Here is a 21070-nt window from a genome sequence, read left to right on the forward strand (position 1 = left end):
GACTCCACAGGCTTTCCCCAGCCCTACCCACTTTATAGCCCAGCAGGTGATGAACGAGTACTTGTGCTCTGTCAGAAGCAGGGATGGGGGTTTCCTCTTTTCCAGCTGAAGAAAGGCAGTGAACACCAGGCGATTGTGCAGCACTTGGAGGAGTCCTTTGCCGTTGCCTCCTTGGTAGAGACTGGCCACCTGGCAGCCTTCTCCCTGACCTCGCATCTCAATGACACCTTCCGCTTTGACTCGGAGAAGTTGCAGGTGGGACAGGGTGTCTCCTTAACCCTCAAGACCACGGAACCGGGAGTGACTGGTCTTCTTTTGGCTGTTGAGGGGCCAGCTACAAAGAGGACCATGAGGCAGACCCGGAAGGACTCTGAGACAGTCGACGAGGATGACGAAGGGGACCCGGCAGTGATTGTAGGGACTGTAAGGAAGCACACCCTCTCCATTGGGGACATGGTCACAGGGACTGTCAAGTCCATTAAGCCCACTCATGTGGTTGTGACCCTGGAAAACGGCATCATTGGCTGTATCCATGCCTCCCACATTCTAGATGATGTTCCAGTGGGCACATCTCCTACTGCCAAGCTGAAAGTTGGAAAGAAGGTCACTGCCCGAGTGATTGGCGGGCGAGACATGAAGACATTCAAGTAAGGAAGCTTTGGGGGATGCGTGGCTTTGAGGGGAGTGTGTTGTAATTGTGGGAGAAGGAATGAGAACTGAGGCGGGTTTTAAAAAGTTGCACAGGAATCAGATATTTCTTACTTAACAAAAACATTCACCAAAGAATTCTTTTATATGTCTTTTTTTTTTTTTTTAATGGTATAGAGTATAGTGGTTAAGAGCATTGGTTTAGAGTCAGATCTAGTTTCAGATTTGCCATTTAAGATTATGTGATCAGGAGGTAAGTAGTTAACTCTCTGAGTTTTATTTTCTTAATTTGTAAAGTGAGAGTCATGGTAGTGACTTCTTTGCAGGGACATTGTGAAGACTGAGAGGACAGCTAGTATGTAACTTCCTAGCAGGCTGCTTGACACAGTTATTGCTCAGTATACATCAGCAGTTATTATAACTCATCCTGCCCTACATTCCTTAGTTACACTCATTTACTTTAAATCTTCTTACAATAGGTTATTATAGCAGAAGTCCTTGTATAATAAGGAAAGCAAAAAAAGCCTTCAAAATCTAGCCAATAGTCTGCATATTAATGTCTTTAATAAGTCATTTATTCTCTCTAGATCTCAGTTTCCTACTTCAGAATGAAGGAGTTGGAGTACATAGTCTGTAAGGAAAATTCGTTTTAGGGTTTCATATGACAATCCTGAAGGATCAGATGAGCCAGCTCTTTAACATGCCCTGCAAAGGATGAGAACAGGAACCCTCAGGCCTGACATGTCACTAATGGGTGGTGTGTCAGTGGAGCAGGTGGTTTTTTAAGCTTGGTTTAGTGGGGAGTAGAAAGAAGCTGATCTCCAGAGTGTGGTGTTACAGAGAAAAAGAGAAATGATTTTACCTTATTTGTATCCCCAGGTTTCTCCCAATAAGTCATCCCAGATTTATTCGAACCATCCCGGAGCTGAGTGTTCGGCCAAGGTGAGGGAAACCAGTAGCATGGTCTCATGGAAAGAGCTCTGGGACTTGGAGGCAGGAACCCAAGTCCTAGTCTCGATTCTGCCAGTGTTGTGACTTACTGTGCCCCTTTGTCCAGTTAACATTTCTCTAGTAGGGATATTTGGCTCTGAGTGGGCTAGTTAGTGGCATATGAACATGAATATAAAGGCTGTATTCAGGGCTTAAGTATAATTTAAAGGCTTGCTGGCAGTTCTGTTTGTAGGCATGTAAAGAAAAGAAACAATTTTGCTCTCAACCCAGTTCCCTAAATAAATAACACATAGCCAAGAATACCTGTTCTCTGAGTGTGGACTACTGCTTGGTGACTGGAATTTTACGTCATGCTCTAGTGGATTCTACAGAGGGGTGCTCCAGGAGGGATTCTGGGTGGAGAAGTAAGTAGCAGTTCCATGTAGTGGTGGGTGCAGTTTTCTGGGATCATTTTTTCAGAGGATCTTAAGCATTTTGATCCATGGGCCTATCTGCTTCTGCTTCCTCCATTAAAACAAAACAAAACAAAAACAAAACCCAGGTTTTCAGAGTTGATAGGCCATCAATGAATGAAGCTAGGTACATAGCTGTGTGAATGGCTCTGCATAGTCAGCCCTGGGATCCATCCACCTTGGAAGTCTTGTGTGCCTAGGATTATTATGGAAGGGCCTCTTAAGTAACTTTCAGGGGTTAAGGTTTGGTCCATGTCCAGAATAGAAGTAGAAGGCCTGTGTCCGAGATAGGGAAATATTCCTGGAATATGGAGTTCCAAGTGCTAACAGCACTCTTGGAACTTAAAAGTAAGCCCTTTAGCCTGACTGGGCGTGGCGCAGCGGTGGGTATCGACTTAGGATCCAGGAGATGGAGGTTCAATTCCCGGTCAGGGCACATGCCCGGGTTGCGGGCTCGATCCCCGGTGGTGGGGTGTGCAGGAGGCAGCCCATCAATGACTCTCTCATTGTTGATGTTTCTCTCTTCTCTCTCTCCCTCTCCCTTCCTCTCTCTGAGATCAATAAAGATATATTTGAAAAAAAAAGAAAAAGAGAAATAAGGCCTTCAGTTCCAGAGCAGTGAGATTTAGCGGAGCACACATTTCTGGCTGCTTTAATTTTGTAGATTTTGATTGGGTCCCCCTCCAACCTTTGTTGTGAAAAAAAGAGAGAAACCTCATCATGTCAGTCATTTTATAACTCAGTATCCACCTCTGAGGCATGATGTTGTTTAATTAAAGGTTGAGGTCAGGTAGTTTATTGAAGCTAAGGGCAGATGTCCTAAATTAGTGAATTCTGCAGGGGGAAACTCACTGCCATCCTAGTGGTTCTCACCCTCTCATTCACTAATGGCTGTTGGTCCCCCCTCTTGATTTGCATGTCTTTGGTGATGCGTGATGCTGAGCACCTTTTCTTGTGCTTGTTGACTATTTGCTTATCTTTGGAGAAATGTCTATTCAAGTCCTGTTTTTTAACTGGGTTACTTGTGTGGTTTTTTTGTTACTGAGTGTAGCCTAAGCTCTTATAAGGATGTCAGGCATATTGGATTAAGGCCTACCCTAATGACTACATTTTAACTTAATTACCTCATTAAATCTGCTGTCTCCAAAACAGCCACATTCTGAGGTGCTGGGCATAGTACTTCAGCATATGGGTTTGGGTGGGGGTGGGGCACCATTCAGCCCAAATCAGAGGCACTCCAGTGCCAGCCAGAGTGAATGCAGTTTTTCATCCTAGCGACAGAAGCGTTAGCTGGGCTGGGTTAGAAGGTGGGGGTTCTGTGCCTCCTTTGAAGTAACCTGTGGACTGATAGCTTTCAGCCCACGTCCTCCTGTTGCTTTTCTGAGAGGAGTCAAGAGAGTGGTGATGGCAAGGGGAGCACAGGGCACGGAGCCCTGGGTTTTGAAGTCAGAGCCTGACTTCACCCGCTGTTTCAATAGCAGAAAATGAGTTCAGGGGTGTCTTCCCTGCCTAATTCAAACTTGAAGGTGTTGTCACATTCAGTGAGAGATTATTTGGGAAAGCAGTTGTGCTAACTATAAAGCAAAAGCTAAAGCATTAAGAAAGGAGTGAAATAATTTTGTTTCCTAAAATTGTTAAGTTTACTATAGGCTGCCTGCTTTATAGCTTGTTCATATCTGTGTGAGTGAAATGGGAAAGATCAGTTGTTATGCAGGTATTGGGAACATCCCCCTTTAAGGAGAGAAATGGAGGCCTTGGAGGGTGTGTATGAATTGGGGAGTCCTGTACAGCCTACCCATGGCCGCTTGTGGGGAGGGGGACGTGGTTTCAAGCCAGAAGCTTATCCAGGGTTTGGTTTACTCTTTCCCTTGCCTTTCTGCAAACAGTGAGCTGGAGAAGGATGGCCACACTGCTCTCAACACTCACTCGGTCAGCCCTTTGGAGAAGATTAAACAGTACCAGGCTGGTCAGACCGTGACTTGCTTCTTGAAGAAGGTGAGGGGTGCGTGCCTTGCAATGCGATGCCATCCTCAGAAGAGAGGAGAAGCTGGAGACAAGGGCCTAACGCTAGGCTTTGATTCTGTGTTTGCTACCATTTGTGGGAGACCATATAGGGCCTCGCTCCTTGAAAATTTTCTTGTCTAATCGAGGAGCTAAATTTATAGCTCAGGAAACAGGTAGCAAGCAACTCGCAGTTCAACATGTTTATAAATTAATTGTATAAAATGGGAAGAAAACTACATGGTAGAGCAAGATTTAAAATAAATGCGCTGTTGGATTTTAGATTCTGGCCTTTCGTAAAGTTCAGATGTGATGCAAAATGATACTGGGTGCCAGATTGTGTGTCCTAACCCCAAGTGGAACAGGAGTGTGAAAAAGGGAAGAGATCAGTGAGCATTGTACTGGTTGGGATATATCGGGGAGGAAGCTGGACTGCGCTTGACCTTGAGGAATAGCTCCCCCATTGCTGCCAGATTCTCCTTCCATAAGCGTCTATCTGAGCATGTCGCTGGTGCTCCATCCCTTTATCTACCTGTTGTCTCCAGGCATTCATAAACCCCAAATGCCTCAGAGTGGCCACTGAGGCTCTTTGTGATCTGATCTCATGAACCTCGTGTGCCAGTGGCACTGAGACCTCCTCTGTGCTTTTCCCTTCTTGTCTTCATCTCCATTCCTGTTGCCTCTAATCCTTCAGAGTCCAGTGCAGATAACCCTCTCTCATTACTAATTCTCCTATGTATTCCCGTAGCATGTTGTGCTTTGTTTCCTCCGTGATGCTTGCTGCTCTGTTATTTGCATATTCCACTTGTTCTTTGTAGACTGCCATCTCCTGGAAGGCAGGGACTGGCTTTGGTGTATCACTGTCCTGCCATTGTGCATAATGGCTGCTTGATAGATGTTTCGTTAAATTGACTTGAAAATTGGGGGGGGGTGGGGGGTGGTATTTAGAGAAGACTGTGTAAATAGTAAAGGGTCAAAATCTAAACTGATACAGAAATAAGACATTGGCCCCTGAAGCTGGCTAACAGTCACTGGGCTCAGCTGAACTTGGTGGAGGCTGCAGAGGTCAGGGGGATTGGTCCTGCTGCTTGAGAATCTCTGCAAGTTCTTTTTTGCCTCCTAATTAGCTGCGCACCAGGAGGGATGCGCGTCCTGCTGGGCTAGTAAAGGTGCTGAGCTAGACTCTGAGTGAAGCCTGTGAGAAGTGGTAATGGCGGGGATAGATTCCTGTCTCTTTGAAAAATGTAGGGTTAGGACCCTTTCAGCTGTGTGACTTTAGGAGAGGACATTTTAATGAAGGGAAAGGAAGAAATGCTTATGTCTATCTCATTCCATTTCTCCTCTTTTTTCCCCCCCTCAGTACAATGTGATTAAGAAATGGCTTGAGGTGGAGATTGCTCCAGACGTCCGGGGAAGAATTCCCATGTTGCTCATTTCTCTTAGCTTTAAGGTCAGTGTGCTTGAGATACCTGGAGAGGACACCCAGGCTCCCTAAACTTGACTCAGTGTCTGCTGTGTGTTCACAGTAGGTACAAAGAACCATGAACTTATTCAAGGATTGGCTTGGAAGATATTTGCTATGGAGACTTAAATGGTGTGTGGTTTGGATAAATGATAGACCTTTCTTCAAACATCAGAGGAGTTTTCTTGTCTTTCCAGGTCCTGAAACATCCAGATAAGAAGTTCCAGATTGGCCAGGCCCTGAAGGCCACTGTGGTTGGCCCAGATTCCTCCAAGGCCTTCTTGTGTCTCTCACTCATAGGTATGGTGATGAAATGGTACCTGGTCAGGAAGGGAGGGGGTGGAAAGGAGTGGGAAGGGGTCTTCAGTTATTGCCCAGGCTGAAGGATGCCTTGGGTATTAGAGTCCTCAGAAAGCCTAGTGTGCTTGGTACCTTCTTGGAACTATTCTTCTCTTGGTGCTTTACTCTCCGGCCTGTGTTACTCCACTACTGTCTGAGTCGTCTTCACCTACACAGTTGGTTTTCTTAGATCTCAGAAAGGGCTGTCTGCCACATGGCCCGGGATCCTTGATTACGTGGCATGGTAACTGGGTCTTCATGATCATTCTGGTGCATTCAGCCCAGATACCCCAAGTCCGGGCAGCCTCCACCCTCCCCAGCCTGTGGTTGGTCAGCATTCCAGCTTCTTTCTTGGCTCATTTCCTCTTCCCTGAATCTTCTACCAGGTCCTCACAAGCTTGAAAAAGGGGAGGTGGCCATGGGCCGAGTGGTGAAGGTGACTCCCAAAAAGGGTCTGACTGTCTCCTTCCCCTTCGGGAGGGTTGGAAGAGTCAGCGTGTTTCACTTGAGTGACTCCTACTCAGAGGCGCCCCTGGAAGCCTTCACCCCCCAGAAGATTGTCAGGTAGGCTGCATTTTCTTCCTCTTTTCAGTTATTTTTGGGATTGTGGTGTTTTTTTGTGTTTTAATTATAGAGCTAATACATGATTCTGTACCAGAAAAAAAAATTTGAATAGAAAATCAAAACTTCTGTGGCTTTTCTTTTTCTCCACAACTTTTCGCCACTATATACTTTGGTTTCTGTCTTTCAAGACGAACACGTACATAGGTATAATTTCCCTTTGTGTAATAGAATTGTATTTTATATACTGGTCTGCAGCTTGCTTTTTTTTCTCATAGCAATTTATCATGGTTATTTTCTTTTCCCATGCTAATATCTAAATCAATCTTATTTTTTTACCTTATTTTTAATATTTTCTTAGTATTCTGTTATGTGTGTTTTTCTGTCGTAACTTATTTAAAAATTTCCTTGCTGATGAACAGCAATGTTGAAGTGAGTATCTTTGCACATATATTTCAATGCCAGTATATCTGTGAAATAAATTTCTAGAAGTAAAATTGGTCACTTTTTGCTAAAGTGCCCTTCAAAAGGACTGTGTTCCTATATATCCCCATTGACAGTAAATATTACCTTTCATTTTTCACACCCCTCTCAACACTGGATATTACTCATTTTTAATCTTAGCTATTGAATAGGCAGAAATTGATCTGCCATTTTAATATGCATTTCTCATGTTTGCATGGCCCTTTTTCGTGTTTATTGGCTGTTTACATTTGTTCTGTACTTTGCTTGTCCAGGTTGCTGGCTTTTTAATTTAAGAAGTCCCCACTGATCTGTAGGTGTTCCCTGGAAAAGGAGAGTAGCCATTTGCAGTTGAAGGGTGATTTATTTCTGAACCTCTTAGATGCACAAAAATGAGCCTACCTCAGAGTTCTGAAACTGTTTCATAATCCAAATAAACTAGCATTGAAGAGGCAGGTTTCAGCTTGGTACAGTGAAGACTTTTCTGAGAACCAGAGTGAACTAAAAACAGAGCGGACACCTTCACAAGGCGGAGACTAGAAAGTAGTAATTTTCTCTTCCCTGTCTCAATGTCCCAGCCACCAGCACCTGCCTGAATTCTCAACCACTGACCAGAGCTAGGCAGCACAAAAATATCTAGGGCCTGGGAGGGCAGAAAGGAGTCAGAGAGAAATCCAGGGTCATCTCTGCTTTTTGTCTCTTGAGGCTTACAAAGTATGGGGGTGAGCTTTAGCAAAATACTTATTTTAAATAGATTTATTTATAGCCAAACCTAAATGGATTTATTTAGTAACATTCAGGTATAATTCATCTGTCAAATGTGGATAGGAAATTAACTACCTAAAGGTAGACCGTCCCTTGAGGTCCTTTCCTGCATCAGGGGCTACGATGCCCTGTTATAGAAGGCAGACGCCTGTCATGAGGAAAATTTGGACTGGATTGTCCCTGAGATCCTTTCTACTGCAAAGGTTCTATACTTTGTGATTTCGGGCTGCTAATTGCTGTTACAGATGAAATACGTTTGGAAACCCAACCAAAGAGTAAGCCCTGCTTACCTCCTGGAAGCCTCCCTAGCTCAGACCTCACTGCTCAGCTGCCTTGAGTCTGCAGTAGTCCCAGGTTGTCCCCTGCTCACGGTTTCCTGTGGTTACTGTCTCTGCACTGAGATCAGACACTGCTGTAGGGCCGGGCTCATCTCCTAAATACTCACTGCATGACTGTGTGTGCCAGAGGGCTTCGTGTCTCTCTTATTTTCTTCTCCCAGCACCTTCTTGGGTAAGAAGAGCAGGTATTGTTATTTTTACCTGACAGACTAGTAAACTGAGACTCAAGAAGTGACAGGGTTTGTCTGGAGTCCCTCAGCAGGTTTTCGGCAGAATGAACAGAGCTCAGGCCTCATGTCTCCTCGCTCTTGCTTGTTGGTCAGCCTTGTAGAGAGGAAGCTGGGGCCCTTTTTCTGTTTCCTCGGGTGCTGAAATGTCAGTATTTCCTTCTCTTTTGTTCTCTTCCAGGTGTTATGTCCTGTCCACTGAAGGTGATGTATTGACTTTGTCGCTGCGATCATCCAGGTGGGTTTCTGTGTTATTGGGACAAGAGCTGGAGGACCCACTGAGCACTGAGGAGAGGCTCGTGGATCTTAGTCTTTGGGCTTCCCACCTTTCTTCTCCCCTCATCCACTTTATACCTTACCCTGTTTTTATCCAGAAAGGCTAAGCACGTTCATATTGCTAGGAGAACCTGTCTGCTAGGCTCTTGTTTCCCAGGGAAAAGGTTCACACATCCAGATGTGGGTACTCAAGGTTGCCAGATGGTAGCCCTAGTGAGGGGAGACGATTTAGCCCCCAGGGCTCCATAGTAGGGGTGAGTGGGTCATGAAGTGGATTGGCCTGAGGTCACCTTGCTCCATGGTTAAAAATGGATGTTGATATGGCCAGTGCTTTAGGTTTGAGGCTTGGTCAGCCTCTCCCTATTTCTGCAAAGTCGGCTCAGACAGGTGCGCTCGGCTGTCAGGACTTCAGGAGAGTAGGGCTGCGCTCTATATTGGCGATTTTCAGCCGGTGCGCCGCAAGAATTGTAAAAACAAACAACACCTGGCTATTTAGTCAGGGGCACTGACCTCTTTTCCCTTAGATTATCAAATAAAAAAATGACAACAGCCAACACAACAGTAGCCATCTGGCGTGAATGAATCAAAATCATACTTTTTTTTTTGGTCAGATCAGCAAAAAACATTTTTTGATGTGCTACATAATTTTAGTAATTAGCTTGTGTGCCATGAGGTGAGAACGGCTGAAAAATCACTGCTCTGTATCTTATTGGCAGTCCAGAGCCATGTTCTTACATATAAAGTTTGTATCCTGGTGAGGGCGGGAGGGTGGGTGGATGTAAGGGGATTAGAGGGGTGTGTGAATGTAAGTCTTTTATTCCTTTAGGACAAACCCAGAGACGAAAAGCAAAGTACCAGATCCGGAGATTAATTCCACTCAGGACATTCGGGAAGGGCAGCTCCTGAGGGGCTACGTGAAGTCCGCGCAGCCGCACGGCGTGTTCTTGGGGTGAGTGAGGTGGAGCCCGGGGTGTGGGCCAGGCCTGAGTGCCCTCCCGGGGCCTGTCCCAGCCTGCGGTCCGCTGCATTCCTCCGTCACCTTCTCGAAGGGACTATGAAGGAAGGAGCATCTATGAGTTTCCATCCGTTTTTAAAATTCCAATTTGTTTTTACTTTAAAAAAAAGTTTTGCATTACTCTCCTTTGGTGTTTTGGACAGAGAATATGGCATGTCCAATTTCTGTTTTAAATACCTCTGGATTTTCCTTGACTTAGTGTTTGATCACGATTGTAAATGTTCTATGAAATCAGAGAGTGTTCACAACCACCAGCTATGACAGCCTCCTCTGTGATTACGTTTCCTCATTTTCTTCATCTTTCTAGCGGCTTGTAAGGTGTACATTGTGATGCTCTGATGTGGGGTGAAAAGTAGCCTTCAATCCCATGTTCCTTGGGATAATTTTTCCAGTTTACAAAGCAAGCCCTCTGGATCCTTTTGAACACCAGGAATTTCTGTCTGTCATAAATCCTGGTCAGAGCTTGGGTCCCTGGGAAAGTGGAAGCACTGGGTATGGCTGGGACTCTGTTGTTGTATTTGTGACCACAGGACCCTCGTCTCTCTTCTGTCAGCCTTGGCCCCTCAGTTGTGGGATTGGCCCAGTACCCACATGTTTCTCAGAACAGCCCGTCCGAGAAAGCCCTTTATGACAGATACCTCCCTGAAGGGAAGCTGCTCACAGCCAAGGTCCTAAGGTAGGTGCCTTCCTCCCTCCCCACCCCTTCCACCCCTTTCTCTGGGAGCCCTGGGAGGAGATTTAGAAGTAAACTTTAACATGATGGCTTGGTTCATGGTGAGTGCAAGCTGATGAACAGAGCCCCCTTTGTCTGGAACTTTCTCCCTCAGCTCTCAGAGTAGTTGTGGAGACCTTTCTCTGCAAAGGCACGTGTTGTTGGGGACAGACTAGAGGAACATCACAGCTGCTCCCTGTATTTTACTACCAAGCCTGGGAAATATGCAGATCATTCCTAAGCATACTGAATGGATTCCAAGGTGGGTGGGGCAGGGCCCAGAAACTTGTGGGTCAATGAGGAGAGGAAGCCTGGGCTGCTTGCTGGGCTCCCTGTACTCTTCTGTTGTCTTTGTTGCCCACCCTTCCTCTCTTCCTGTCATAGTGTGAACCACCAGAAGAACCTGGTAGAGCTGTCGTTCCTCCCCAGTGACACCGGGAAGCCGGACGTGTTTCCTACCCCCCTAGGACTGCCAGTTCTAAATAAAGGGGAGAGGCAAATAGAGGCAGAGGAGAGACACCACGTAGAAGAAGAGAAAGAGAAGGAGAAGAACCAGAAAAGGAAAGAGAAGAGGAAACAGAAGGGACAGGAGGAGGCGCAGCTGCCTGGCAAAGAGAAGAAAGAGCCCCAGAAACCACAAGCAGAGAAGCAGGGCAAGCGGCCGCACCTGGAGTCTGCACGTGAGCAGGTGCGTCCCCAGGGAGGGTGGCCTCCCCTGGAGGGATTCAGGAGCCAGTCGGGCAGCTGCCTCTCCTTCTCCTGGACTGAGAGGGTGTGAATGTAGAGGCTGGGCACGGGGTGGTGCCAGGAGGGGCAGAAGGAGGGCATTGCCCTGGGCTCCTCAAGGGTGCTCCTGGGCAAGAAGGGTGGCTCGGCATTTTCCCACCTGTCATCTCAGGAAAGGGCAAACAAGAAGCAAAAGAAAGCTGCCCCGGCCGAGGAGGATGACAGTGGCGTTGAAGTGTATTATCGGGAAGGAGAAGAGGAGATTGAAGAGACGGGTGCGCTGCCCAAGGTGAGGGACAGCGTCAAATGTGGGGGTCCGGGGGCTGCTGGGCTCTTTTTGGCACCATCCTCGTTCTTATTTCCTGAAAAGATGGGGCTGCTGGTTTTTTCAGTTGGTCAACAGCTCCCTAAGGACAGAGACCCTACCCTGTTTTACCCATAGAGTGGGTTGCATAAAATAAATTATAATCAGATTAAATTCTAATTTATTGAGTGAATAGGGACTAGGTTAGTGGGGTGGGCAGGTAACGAGGAGGCTTAGCATTCCCAAGCCTGAGTCCCCCTTGAAAATTCAGAACAATGCTACTTAAACTAAGGACTGGGTATGGAAGGGCTTCGACTCTAGGTAGCACATCCCTAACATCCTCAGGACATTTGTCATATCTGTTCTAGCTTGACTGTTATTTTATACATGTATAATTTTGTATGTGTGTATTATACACACACATATAAAGGCATACATGTATTTTTAAGAATTGTTACCTAAATGAATTTATTTACAAAGAAAGTTTTTTGTCACTACTATAAATTTCCCGTGCTCCTCCAGGAAAGGCAGACCAGGCCAGCAGATGTGCCCCGACTGCAGCTGTCTTCTGGTTTCGTTTGGGACGTGGGACTAGAATCTCTGACCCCAGCCTTGCCACCTCGAGGAGAGAGCTCAGACAGCGAGGAGGATGACAAGCCACAGCAAGCCACGGTGCCGTATTTTGCAGGGACTCCTTGGTGCCAGTCTCCTGTGTCTGTCCTAGCCTGTGGGTGTCTCTTCCGGCGGGGTGGGGTGGTCTCAGGCCAAGGAGTATTTATAGAGCTTGTGGACTGTCCTGCCAACTCTTGGCTTCTATCACAGACCTGCCCAGGGTCTGAGGAGTTGATTATTCAATTTTTTTTGCCTTTCATAGCAGAAGAAGAAAAGCAAGAAGGAAAGGGAGTTGGAGAAGCAGAAGGCAGAGAAAGAGCTGTCCCGCATTGAGGAGGCACTGATGGATCCTGGGCGACAGCCAGAGTCAGCAGATGATTTTGACCGGCTTGTGCTGAGCTCCCCCAACAGCTCCATCCTGTGGCTGCAGTACATGGCCTTCCACCTGCAGGCCACGGAGATCGAGAAGGCCCGGGCTGTGGCCGAGAGGGCTCTCAAGACCATCTCCTTCAGGTCTGGGCTTTGTCCCCCTTGCTTTAGGAAGGGGCCTTTTGACAGGAAGGGCTGTGTTTCCCCAGGTTGCAGGGCTTGCCACCTGTGGGTCATTTCCTCCTTGGCTGGCTGACAGCAGTTGGGGTGGCTGCCCCCAGGGGTTCCCGGGCTCTCTCGTAGATGCCATCTGTGAAATAGATCTGCTCATTTATAATTCATATTCCTCTTCACTGAAACAGCTAAGGGTAACATTTGCAAGAGCCCCTGACTTAAATACAGTGCCCAACTTAGAGCAGAAGTAGAGTGGGGAACACAACTTTCCACATACTGGGTGAAACCTGTAGGTGGCCATTTTCCAGGCAGAGAGTAGAGTGAGTGTTCTGAAGGCTAATGAAGAGGGATGGCAATCCTTTACTTCTTCTCTTAGTTTGGGGAGCGACTCAGACCAGAGATTCTGCTCCTTCCAGCTCAGATCTCAGGCCACTTTGAGATCTAGTGGGCTTCCTCCCCAGGAATGGAGGGTAGAGCCTCTGTCTGTGAGCCCTAAACCCGGCAGTCTGGGGTCAGGGTTCCTGCCACTGTGTGAATTGCAGTGGGATAGGGCCTCTCAGTGCCTGTACTTGAGGGTGGGAACTAAGGACATGGATGGAGCCTGGGCAGGAGGGTGGAGCTCAGTTGACACCCCAAAGTGGAGTGAAGGGCTCCTTGGGCCAAGATGATGGATGTCATATGCTGACTGCTCTCCCTCCAGAGAGGAGCAGGAGAAGCTGAACGTGTGGGTGGCGCTGCTGAACCTTGAGAACATGTACGGCTCTCAGGAGTCACTGACCAAGGTCTTTGAGCGGGCCGTGCAATACAATGAGCCTCTCAAGGTCTTTCTCCAACTGGCTGACATCTACACCAAGTCAGAGAAGTTCCAGGTAGGAGTCTGGGCCAGGTGACCTGGCTAGCGGGGGGTCCTCAGCCACTCAGAAACTGACTACTGCGCGTCACAGAGGCAGCAGGGAAGAATCCCTGCTGTTCTGGATCCAGGTCTAGTCTTGGGATCTCCATACGGGCACAGGATTAGTAGGGAGACTCCCCATCATGTTAGGCCTCCTCGCCTCTGTGAGCCGGCCCTCTCCCCTCAGTATCTAGAATTGGGCCTGCATAGTGATTGGAGTCGGTGAGCTCAGGTCTGGTTTCTAACAAACAGAGCTGCCTGTCTTTATTGTTTCCTGCTCTGTCGTATCACCTTCCTCAGCTTGCCTTATTTTTCCCTCAGGAAGCTGGTGAACTCTACAACCGGATGCTGAAGCGTTTCCGGCAGGAGAAAGCTGTTTGGGTCAAGTATGGAGCCTTTCTTTTGCGGAGGGGCCAGGCTGGGGCCAGTCACCGTGCAATGCAGCGAGCCCTCGAGTGCCTGCCTAAAAAAGAGCGTGAGTGCTTAGTCCCACTATCAGCCCAGTTCCTGAGCTCATTGGACTCTCTCCCATCTGGGCACAGGGACTGCGGGTCCCCTCATCTGAGGGTGGTGGGAGGTTACATAGCTGTCACTCTGTTGATTGTATGCTCATGAACATAACTTGCGCTGCATTTCAAGTGCAAAACCCTGAAGACTGAGGAACAGAAAGCAATTAGCACTAATTCTTTTGCCCCTGTAGAGTAGGGTGTCTGCAGTGGGAGTCATAGATCAGTGCCCACCTATGTATTTGGCCCTAATCTACCCCATTGTCCCTCTTGTCATTGCCTCTATCTTGGGACACGAGCAGGGAGTCAGGAGTCAGACTCAGTCCCTGTAGCACATTGTGGTGAGGGCTGTCTGCTTTGCGTGTCTGAGCTGTCCTCTTCCTGCAGACGTGGATGTGCTCTCCAAGTTTGCCCAGCTTGAGTTCCAGCTGGGGGATGCAGAGCGAGCCAAGGCCATTTTCGAGAACACACTGAGCACCTACCCAAAGCGCACAGATGTCTGGTCAGTCTACATCGACATGACCATCAAGCACGGCAGCCAGAAGGAAGTCCGGTGAGAGGGGAAGACAGACCAGGGCTAAGGGTTGGGGACATTGGCCAAGCAGATGACTTTTAGCAACGACGGCAGCTCCCAGCATCCCCAGTGACACATCAGGTTCTGTGACATTCACTTCTCCAACTTCTTTTTCTGCCTCAGGGGCCAGCTTCTGGTTGGGATTTGGAACCTTGGGTGGGAGACAGGTTGGCTGCTGGCCTGGGAGTCAGGAGACTTGGGTTTCCCTCATAATTAACACTGTGCCTGACTCTCATTGTAGAGAATGTTTACAGGCATAATCTCACTGTTGTCCGCCAGTATCTGCACAGGCAGGGAGGATTGCAGATAGGTAGACTGAGGTCCAGAGAGAATTAGTGCTTCACCTAAGCCTGTTAGTGAGCTTTAAGCAGAGCTTTTCTCACAGGTGCATGCCTCATGTGGGTCCCCTCCCGGTAGCTTTGTCCTGATTCACTGTGACTTCAGACCAGTGAGTCCTTAACATCTCTGGGTGTCTGTCTCCTCACCTGGAAAGTAAGGGTGCTGTTTTCTCTCTCCCAGTGGACATGATGGGAGTGTTTAGTGGTAGTAAAATAAAGCTAGAAGTGGGAGTGCTGGATGACAGAGGGCCTGCTCCAGAGAAAGCCAGAGAGCAAGTGGAGGAAAGTTAGCCAGGAATTGTGTGGCAGGGACTAAGAGGCAAACGCTGCTCTGCTCTTCCTCACAGGGACATCTTCGAGCGGGTCATTCACCTGAGTCTGGCCCCCAAGCGAATGAAATTCTTCTTCAAGCGCTACCTGGACTATGAGAAGCAACATGGCACTGAGAAGGATGTGCAGGCAGTGAAGGCGAAGGCCCTGGAGTATGTAGAGGCGAAGAGCTCCGTGTTGGAGGACTAGCTGCAGGCTGCCTCCGGACAGCCCCTGGCAGGAGGGGCCGAGCCTGAACAACCCTCAGGCACCCGGCAGTTGACAACTGTGTCGCCTGGGGACTCTATTTAAGTGCTGCTTTTTCTGCAGCATCCTTGGTATAATCCTGTTAAGGATAAAAAGGCATTTGCAGTTTCCTATAAATTCCTTTTTGTTATTTTGTTTCAAGTACCAATTTCATCTTTCTCCTTTTCTGAGACTGCTCAGTTGTTGCAGGCTCAAGAAGAGTTGAGGGTTTCTCCTTCATGGGAGTTCCCGAGGAGCAGGAGTGGAAGGGCTGACTCCTGACAACCTGTGGTCAGGATCCCACTTTGGCGCTCACAGCTCTTGGTCCAGCCAGAGGGGTCAGCAGGGCCCAGGGAGCAGGCCCCTTCTTTAAGATCCCGGAATGTCTGGGCATTCCATTAGCCTCAGCTCAGCTTTGCACCCTTTTGTGGAGGCTGTGAGTTGGGACAGAAGGACAAAGGCAGAGCCCAGAAAGGAAAATTCGGGCACCTGGGAGGAAAGCCACCTGGTGATGTCTCCTCTCAGCCTACCAGGGCCAGATGACCCAACCTCTCCAAATTGGTGCCTCATGTGTGAAATGGAGTTAAAAAGTCCTGCCTTGCAGGGATGAAGTGAGAGCATGTGTGTTGTACGCTGCCTGGCAGGTAGGAGGCTCAGTGAGGACCTAGACTGGTTTGCTGTGTGGCTTTGGGGAGAGCCTCGCAGTTTCTCCGTGCCCCCTTCTAGCTTCTCTTAGGGGGAGAGAGGCTCCTGGGCGGGGGGCACAGATTAATTTGAAGGCTATTCCTTGAGTCCTGAGGGAGAGGGGATGTGATGGGTCCGCACCTTCCTTGTGAAAGTTCCAGGAAGACAATCTCTGTATCATTTGATAAGTAATGATCTTGTATGTTCCAGAGTTCTTGGAGGCCAGCATAGAAACAGCTAGTTGTTGAAGCCAGTTTTTTTTTTTTTTGGCTTGATCTTGAGAGAATTCAAAATTTTCTTTGGCAGAGTTTTAAATGCACTGAGAGCTAGAGATCTTTTCCATGGGCAGTGACTGAGTCGTCTGCCAGGAAGCAGGACTGGGACAAGGGAAGGCATCAAAGGTTTTAGAGTGGCGGAGGCCATCAGACAAGGGCGGGCATGGGAGGGAGGAGGAGCCAGGGCTGGCCTGGTTCTTGGTTATTGGCGCTGGGTTACGAGAGCTAGTCTTCCCTACTGAGTGTAGGATTTTCTGACTCAAGAAATTTAAGCTGAGCTTCCCTCTGAGAGAGGCCTGCCTCCATCTGTTCCCCCAGATCAAATCAGATAACTGAATCCAGTTGCTAAGAGATCATCAGACCCAGAGCTTTCCTGTGTGTGGGAACACTTGGCTCTCCCTGCCCCCCTGCCCTCCCTTCTGCCCATCTTAGTCCTGCCCAGGGTTTCTCTGCCCCCTTCTTTCCCACAGGGGATGGGATTTAGGCCTGTCCCCATGACCACCAATCTGCTATGGCATGGCCCATCCAATCATGCAGACACCACTCTTGTCCTTTATACTAAGAAAAGCTTTATAAAAAATTAAATATATAAAATAAAGCCAGTAGCATACATTGAAGGGCAGATGCAGTTAGACACAAATTAACCACACAATATCCTATACAATGAGCCTACTGGTGAGTTTCATGGTCACCTAGCTCTGTTGGCCAGGGCTTCTCAGCCTGAGTCCACCAGTAAAAGGTCATCTACATCACAGTTAATTAAGGACCAGTTCTGAGTAAGGGTCTTTCCTCCAAAGCTGTTGACCAAGTGGCTGGTGGCAACAGGAGAGGGGATTTCTTCAGGTCAGAAAGCCTGTCAGCTGACCACATTGTGTACTAGCCCTCTCCTCTGTACCCAGATTACTTTGTTCCTTTCTCTTGGACTGTTTTCCCAAAGAGCTATGGTTTAAAAAAACCTTCTGATGCCAATGTGAGCAGGCAGTGGAGTTCACTGTTGGACCAAGGACTGTCATTTGCAAAGAGTATGGAAACGGCCCTTAGGAGACCAACAGGGCCATCTCCACGTTGTCTGGGGCTGTGCCGTTGCCCGGCAGACCCTGGGCCCACTTGTGCAGGCGGCTGTAGAGTGGGAGGCCCTGGTTCTCACGGTACAGGTAGACGCCGGTGATGGCGTTCCACTGCGGCCGTGGCTGTGTGCCTTCCACTGGGAACTTGGCCATCAGCTCCTCGTCGTCATTGTTGAGCGCCACGAAGCCGAAGAAGCGGCGCACGTTGTTGGCAGCCAGCACCCTTGAGTGCACCTCGGCCGTGCGCTGGAACAGCTGCTCCTCGTTGTTGCGATACTGTGTCCAGTAGGCCTCTTGGCGGTAGCTGAGCGGTGAGCAGTAATGCTTGAGGCACTTGGTTAGGAACACCATGACGGCCACCACAGCGATGAGCAGCCACCCAAAGAGCTGGCCAGAGAAGGGGCAGGGTTGAGGAGGGGCAAGTTGCTGCCTGGGCCCCCACCAACCCAGGATGAAATGGGGGGTGGGCTGGGCTGCACCTGGGCTTTAGAACCCCCTGAGAACTGGCTCTGCCCTGAATGAAGATTCTGCTTCTGTAAGGGAAGCAGGCCCTTCTAGTTATAATTTCACTGTTTTTTCCTCCCTCTCTTGAATGCAGTTTCTCTGTTCTTAGACACTGCCTCCCGCATTTTCTGCTGCCATTTCTTTAGCCCCAAGGCTCCCCCTTCACATCATTTCAGCCCATCAAAATCCAGCTCAAACTGCCAGGCTTAGCCCAGATGCCACCTCCAGGAAGCATTCTTGCCTTCCCTAAGTGCTCCATAGCCCGGTTCTTACAGCATCACTCTCTGCCCTGCTTCTCTATTTGTGTTTCTTATGTACCTGAGAGGAGACCTTTTAAAAAATCTTACGCTCTTCCCTGTTTGTTCCTTACCCCTGCTTCTCTAAATTAATGCTTCCAGCTCCGTTTTTCTGTTTTTACCCATGTCTCTCCCCTCATCAACCTTCACTCCTCCAGAACTAAGCCAAGAGAGGCTAGAATCAAGGCAGCAGCTTCCTGGCTCAAAGGACTCCCCTATGTCAGCAATGCCTGCAGCTGATTAATTGCTTTCTGAGGCCTTCCTGGGGTAGGAACATTCTCGCACCTGGAGCCAGCCACACCCCACTATCAACTCATGGCCCATAGCAAATTTCATAGGCTTACAGGGTTTGTGCTCTATCTGGCTGGAGTAAGGGGCTTAATCTGTGACTGGGATCAAGGCTCATTCTGAGCCAGAAGAACATTCCTTTTACATTTAAAACTTATTTGGAATTGGAATTGACCCTCAGCCCACCAGGTATTAACCCATGGGTTACCCAGCTCTGATACCCGGTGCTGATAATCTATGCTTTCCTGGAGACCTTGGACCCTGGGGACCAACTCCAGCTCTAACACGGAGCCATCCTGACGCCTCCCCCCCAGCTACCACCTAAGGAAGAAAGAAGAGCTTCTCTTTGCACGGCCTTACCTGGGACTCGTACTTGAGCCTGCGACTGACCTCCTCCCGGAAGGCTGACAGGTTGGCAGGGCCCTCCCCGCAAGGGAACCTAGCCAGGATTTCTGTGACATGGGCTCGCGGGAAGCCCTCTCCCCCGGCTGTGAGCGAGGAGGGGTCCACAAACTCACTGAGAGCGCAGGCATAGGCCTCACCGCGCAGCAGGGAGATGACAGACCAGGTGACGGGGGCCACGGCCGCGCGGCCCAGGATGGAGCTCAGAAGGAGGAAGGTGGGGGCAGCCGAGCAGTTCTTGGTTCTCCGGTACTGACACTCAGTAACTAGGTTCCAGGTCTGGTTGTTGAGGATGACGCCGATGAGGAAGAGCGCGAGGGCGGGCACACCGATGGCCGTCAGCCCGTACAGGTAGTTCCTGGCTGGCGAGCAAGGGCAGTGGAAGGCCACCACAGAGAACAGCTCCTGGCTGCCCACCGTGCCCAGTGCCACCAGCCCGTTGAAGATCATCACGTCCTTGCTCTTGAAGAAGAGCGATAGGAAGCGGAAGTTCTCGGCGATCAGGGCTGCCATGGCGATAGGTCAGCGGGAGGAGGGACTGCAGGGCTGGAGGCAGGAGGTGATGGGGATCAGTAGTGCCTGGTGACACTAGGAAGTATAGGCAAGTGGGAACCTGAGGGCAGAGCACAGCTTTGTGATTTTACCACCTAGAGTGGCCAGCCTGGTGCACCCTGCGGAACAGTAGATAACTGCTAAATGTTTGCCTCTGACCACGGGTAGAGGGGGCTGGTGAGAAAGGAGGGAGACGGGGAGCTCCGGGGCCTGGAGGGAATGATAGTAGCCACATTTCACTGAGCTCCTCCGGTGTGTCAGGTGCTTTACAGCCCCAGTGGCCCAGCATCATGATCCACATGGAGCTGTCATATCCCTCGTGTACGCGTAGAAGGTGGATGCTCCTGAGGGTGAATGGCTTAGCAGGGTCACATAGTGGCTGAGATTGAAGCTCAGGTCTATTTGCCTCAGATACTTAGGTTCATGTTGCTACGGCAAGATTCTCTCGAGGGAGGGGTTAGGAATGGCCCTGTGACGTTAGGGAATGCGGGATGTTGACTGGCTTTCCCTCTGGGATTCCAGGCAGTGCTAATGTGCGGAGGGACCTAAGACTGTTTGGAGGGTGTGTCCTCAAGGCTTCTAGCCCCAGTGGTATAAATGCTGGAGTGGGTGTCCTGGTGGATAAGGGACTTGGACTTGACCCCGTGATGTGGGGTGGGGTGGAAGAAGGTGGTGAGCCTGGTTCAGCATCCCTGTAGTTCATAAGAACCTTTTTATCTTGGAGACCTCAGGCTCTGGACTGGTTTAGGAGATCCTGACTCTCAACACCCTTCATGACTTCTCTGGGCCTCAGTGTCCTCATCTATGAAAAGAGTATAAGTCATTCTGGTCCTTGCTCTCCTCTTAGGAATGCTGGAGGGAAAGAAAGGGTATACACAATGCCTGGTAACTGTCCTGTATGTGACATAGGACACTTTGTCCCTCCATCTTGCTCACCCTGTTAAGCCTTCAGGGTGGCTCCCAGAGGTGAGGCAGGGTGGGATGATTTTCTTTCCTGCAAAGATCAGGCAACTAAGGCCTAAAGAGAATGAAGTACCTTGCTCAGGGCTATTCAAATGTGGAGGTGCTCAGGCAGGACTTTTGACCACAACCTTAGGAGGCCTGAAAATGGACCAGGGTGAGTCAAGCTAAGTGAGTCCTCCATTGCCCTGTGCCCATCCATGAAGGGGTGACCCTCCCCTTCCTCACCCATTACCCTTTCCCTATCCAGCCACCTCCCAGCAGTCCTCTTCCACCCAGGTCCCTGAGCGCAGGGACCGCACAGCCTGCTAGTGACAGGAAGCCTTGATGAAGGCTAAGGCTCAGCTGTGCCCACCAGTGGCACAGTCATGGCCTGGGCTGCAGCAACGCTGGCAGCCTGCCCAGAAGTGGTCTTGGCCTAGTCTCCAGGCATGTTCCGCCCCAGCTCCTTTCCCAGGTTCCACCCACACAAGCTAGAAACAGGCCCAGGGTGTGGCCCCAAGTGTCCTCCCCAACCCTGGGATAAAAAACAAAAGTCCATAGGCCCGGGGGGGGGGGGGGGGGGGAAGAGGGCATAGAGGAGATAAATGGTGATGGAAAAAATGAAATAAAATAAAAAAGAAATTTTTAAAAAGTCCATTGGCCAGAGGAAGCCAGGGACTAGGGGGCTGGGGTGGCAGCTAACTAAAGTGAGGAGACTTGCCCTTATTTCCTACTGTGCCTCCTCTCTACGCTACCACCCTTCTCAGTCTCTGTCCAGGCTGCCAGATGGGCCAGGGCAGA

The 21070-nt window shown here is 49.3% G+C and overlaps 2 protein-coding genes across 2 annotated transcripts in view; one reads left to right on the forward strand and one right to left on the reverse strand.

The window, feature by feature from the left end:
* PDCD11 (programmed cell death 11) overlaps positions 1 to 15410 on the forward strand; it is a 34782-nt gene extending 19372 nt beyond the window's left edge. Inside the window, exons 20-36 of the mRNA XM_016220012.2 lie at positions 106 to 647; positions 1528 to 1590; positions 3938 to 4046; positions 5413 to 5502; positions 5712 to 5814; positions 6240 to 6417; positions 8388 to 8444; positions 9309 to 9431; positions 10051 to 10173; positions 10594 to 10897; positions 11108 to 11224; positions 11762 to 11911; positions 12114 to 12364; positions 13095 to 13263; positions 13608 to 13761; positions 14180 to 14345; positions 15052 to 15410. Of these exons, the coding sequence (XP_016075498.2) occupies positions 106 to 647; positions 1528 to 1590; positions 3938 to 4046; positions 5413 to 5502; positions 5712 to 5814; positions 6240 to 6417; positions 8388 to 8444; positions 9309 to 9431; positions 10051 to 10173; positions 10594 to 10897; positions 11108 to 11224; positions 11762 to 11911; positions 12114 to 12364; positions 13095 to 13263; positions 13608 to 13761; positions 14180 to 14345; positions 15052 to 15223 (2871 nt within the window). The 3' untranslated portion in view covers positions 15224 to 15410. The remainder of the gene's footprint in view (positions 1 to 105; positions 648 to 1527; positions 1591 to 3937; positions 4047 to 5412; positions 5503 to 5711; positions 5815 to 6239; positions 6418 to 8387; positions 8445 to 9308; positions 9432 to 10050; positions 10174 to 10593; positions 10898 to 11107; positions 11225 to 11761; positions 11912 to 12113; positions 12365 to 13094; positions 13264 to 13607; positions 13762 to 14179; positions 14346 to 15051) is intronic.
* A 1354-nt stretch (positions 15411 to 16764) lies between these two features.
* On the reverse strand, positions 16765 to 19424 carry CALHM2 (calcium homeostasis modulator family member 2). Its single transcript, XM_016219861.2, has 2 exons — positions 18734 to 19424; positions 16765 to 17672 (listed from the first exon to the last, which is right to left on the reverse strand). The coding sequence occupies exons 1-2, from the start codon at positions 19286 to 19288 to the stop codon at positions 17256 to 17258; spliced, it is 972 nt and encodes a 323-aa protein (XP_016075347.2). The 5' UTR covers positions 19289 to 19424; the 3' UTR covers positions 16765 to 17255.
* Positions 19425 to 21070: the final 1646 nt, after the last annotated feature.

This window comes from Miniopterus natalensis, chromosome 14 (assembly GCF_054644295.1).
Source record: "Miniopterus natalensis isolate mMinNat1 chromosome 14, mMinNat1.hap1, whole genome shotgun sequence".
NCBI lineage: Eukaryota > Metazoa > Chordata > Mammalia > Chiroptera > Miniopteridae > Miniopterus > Miniopterus natalensis.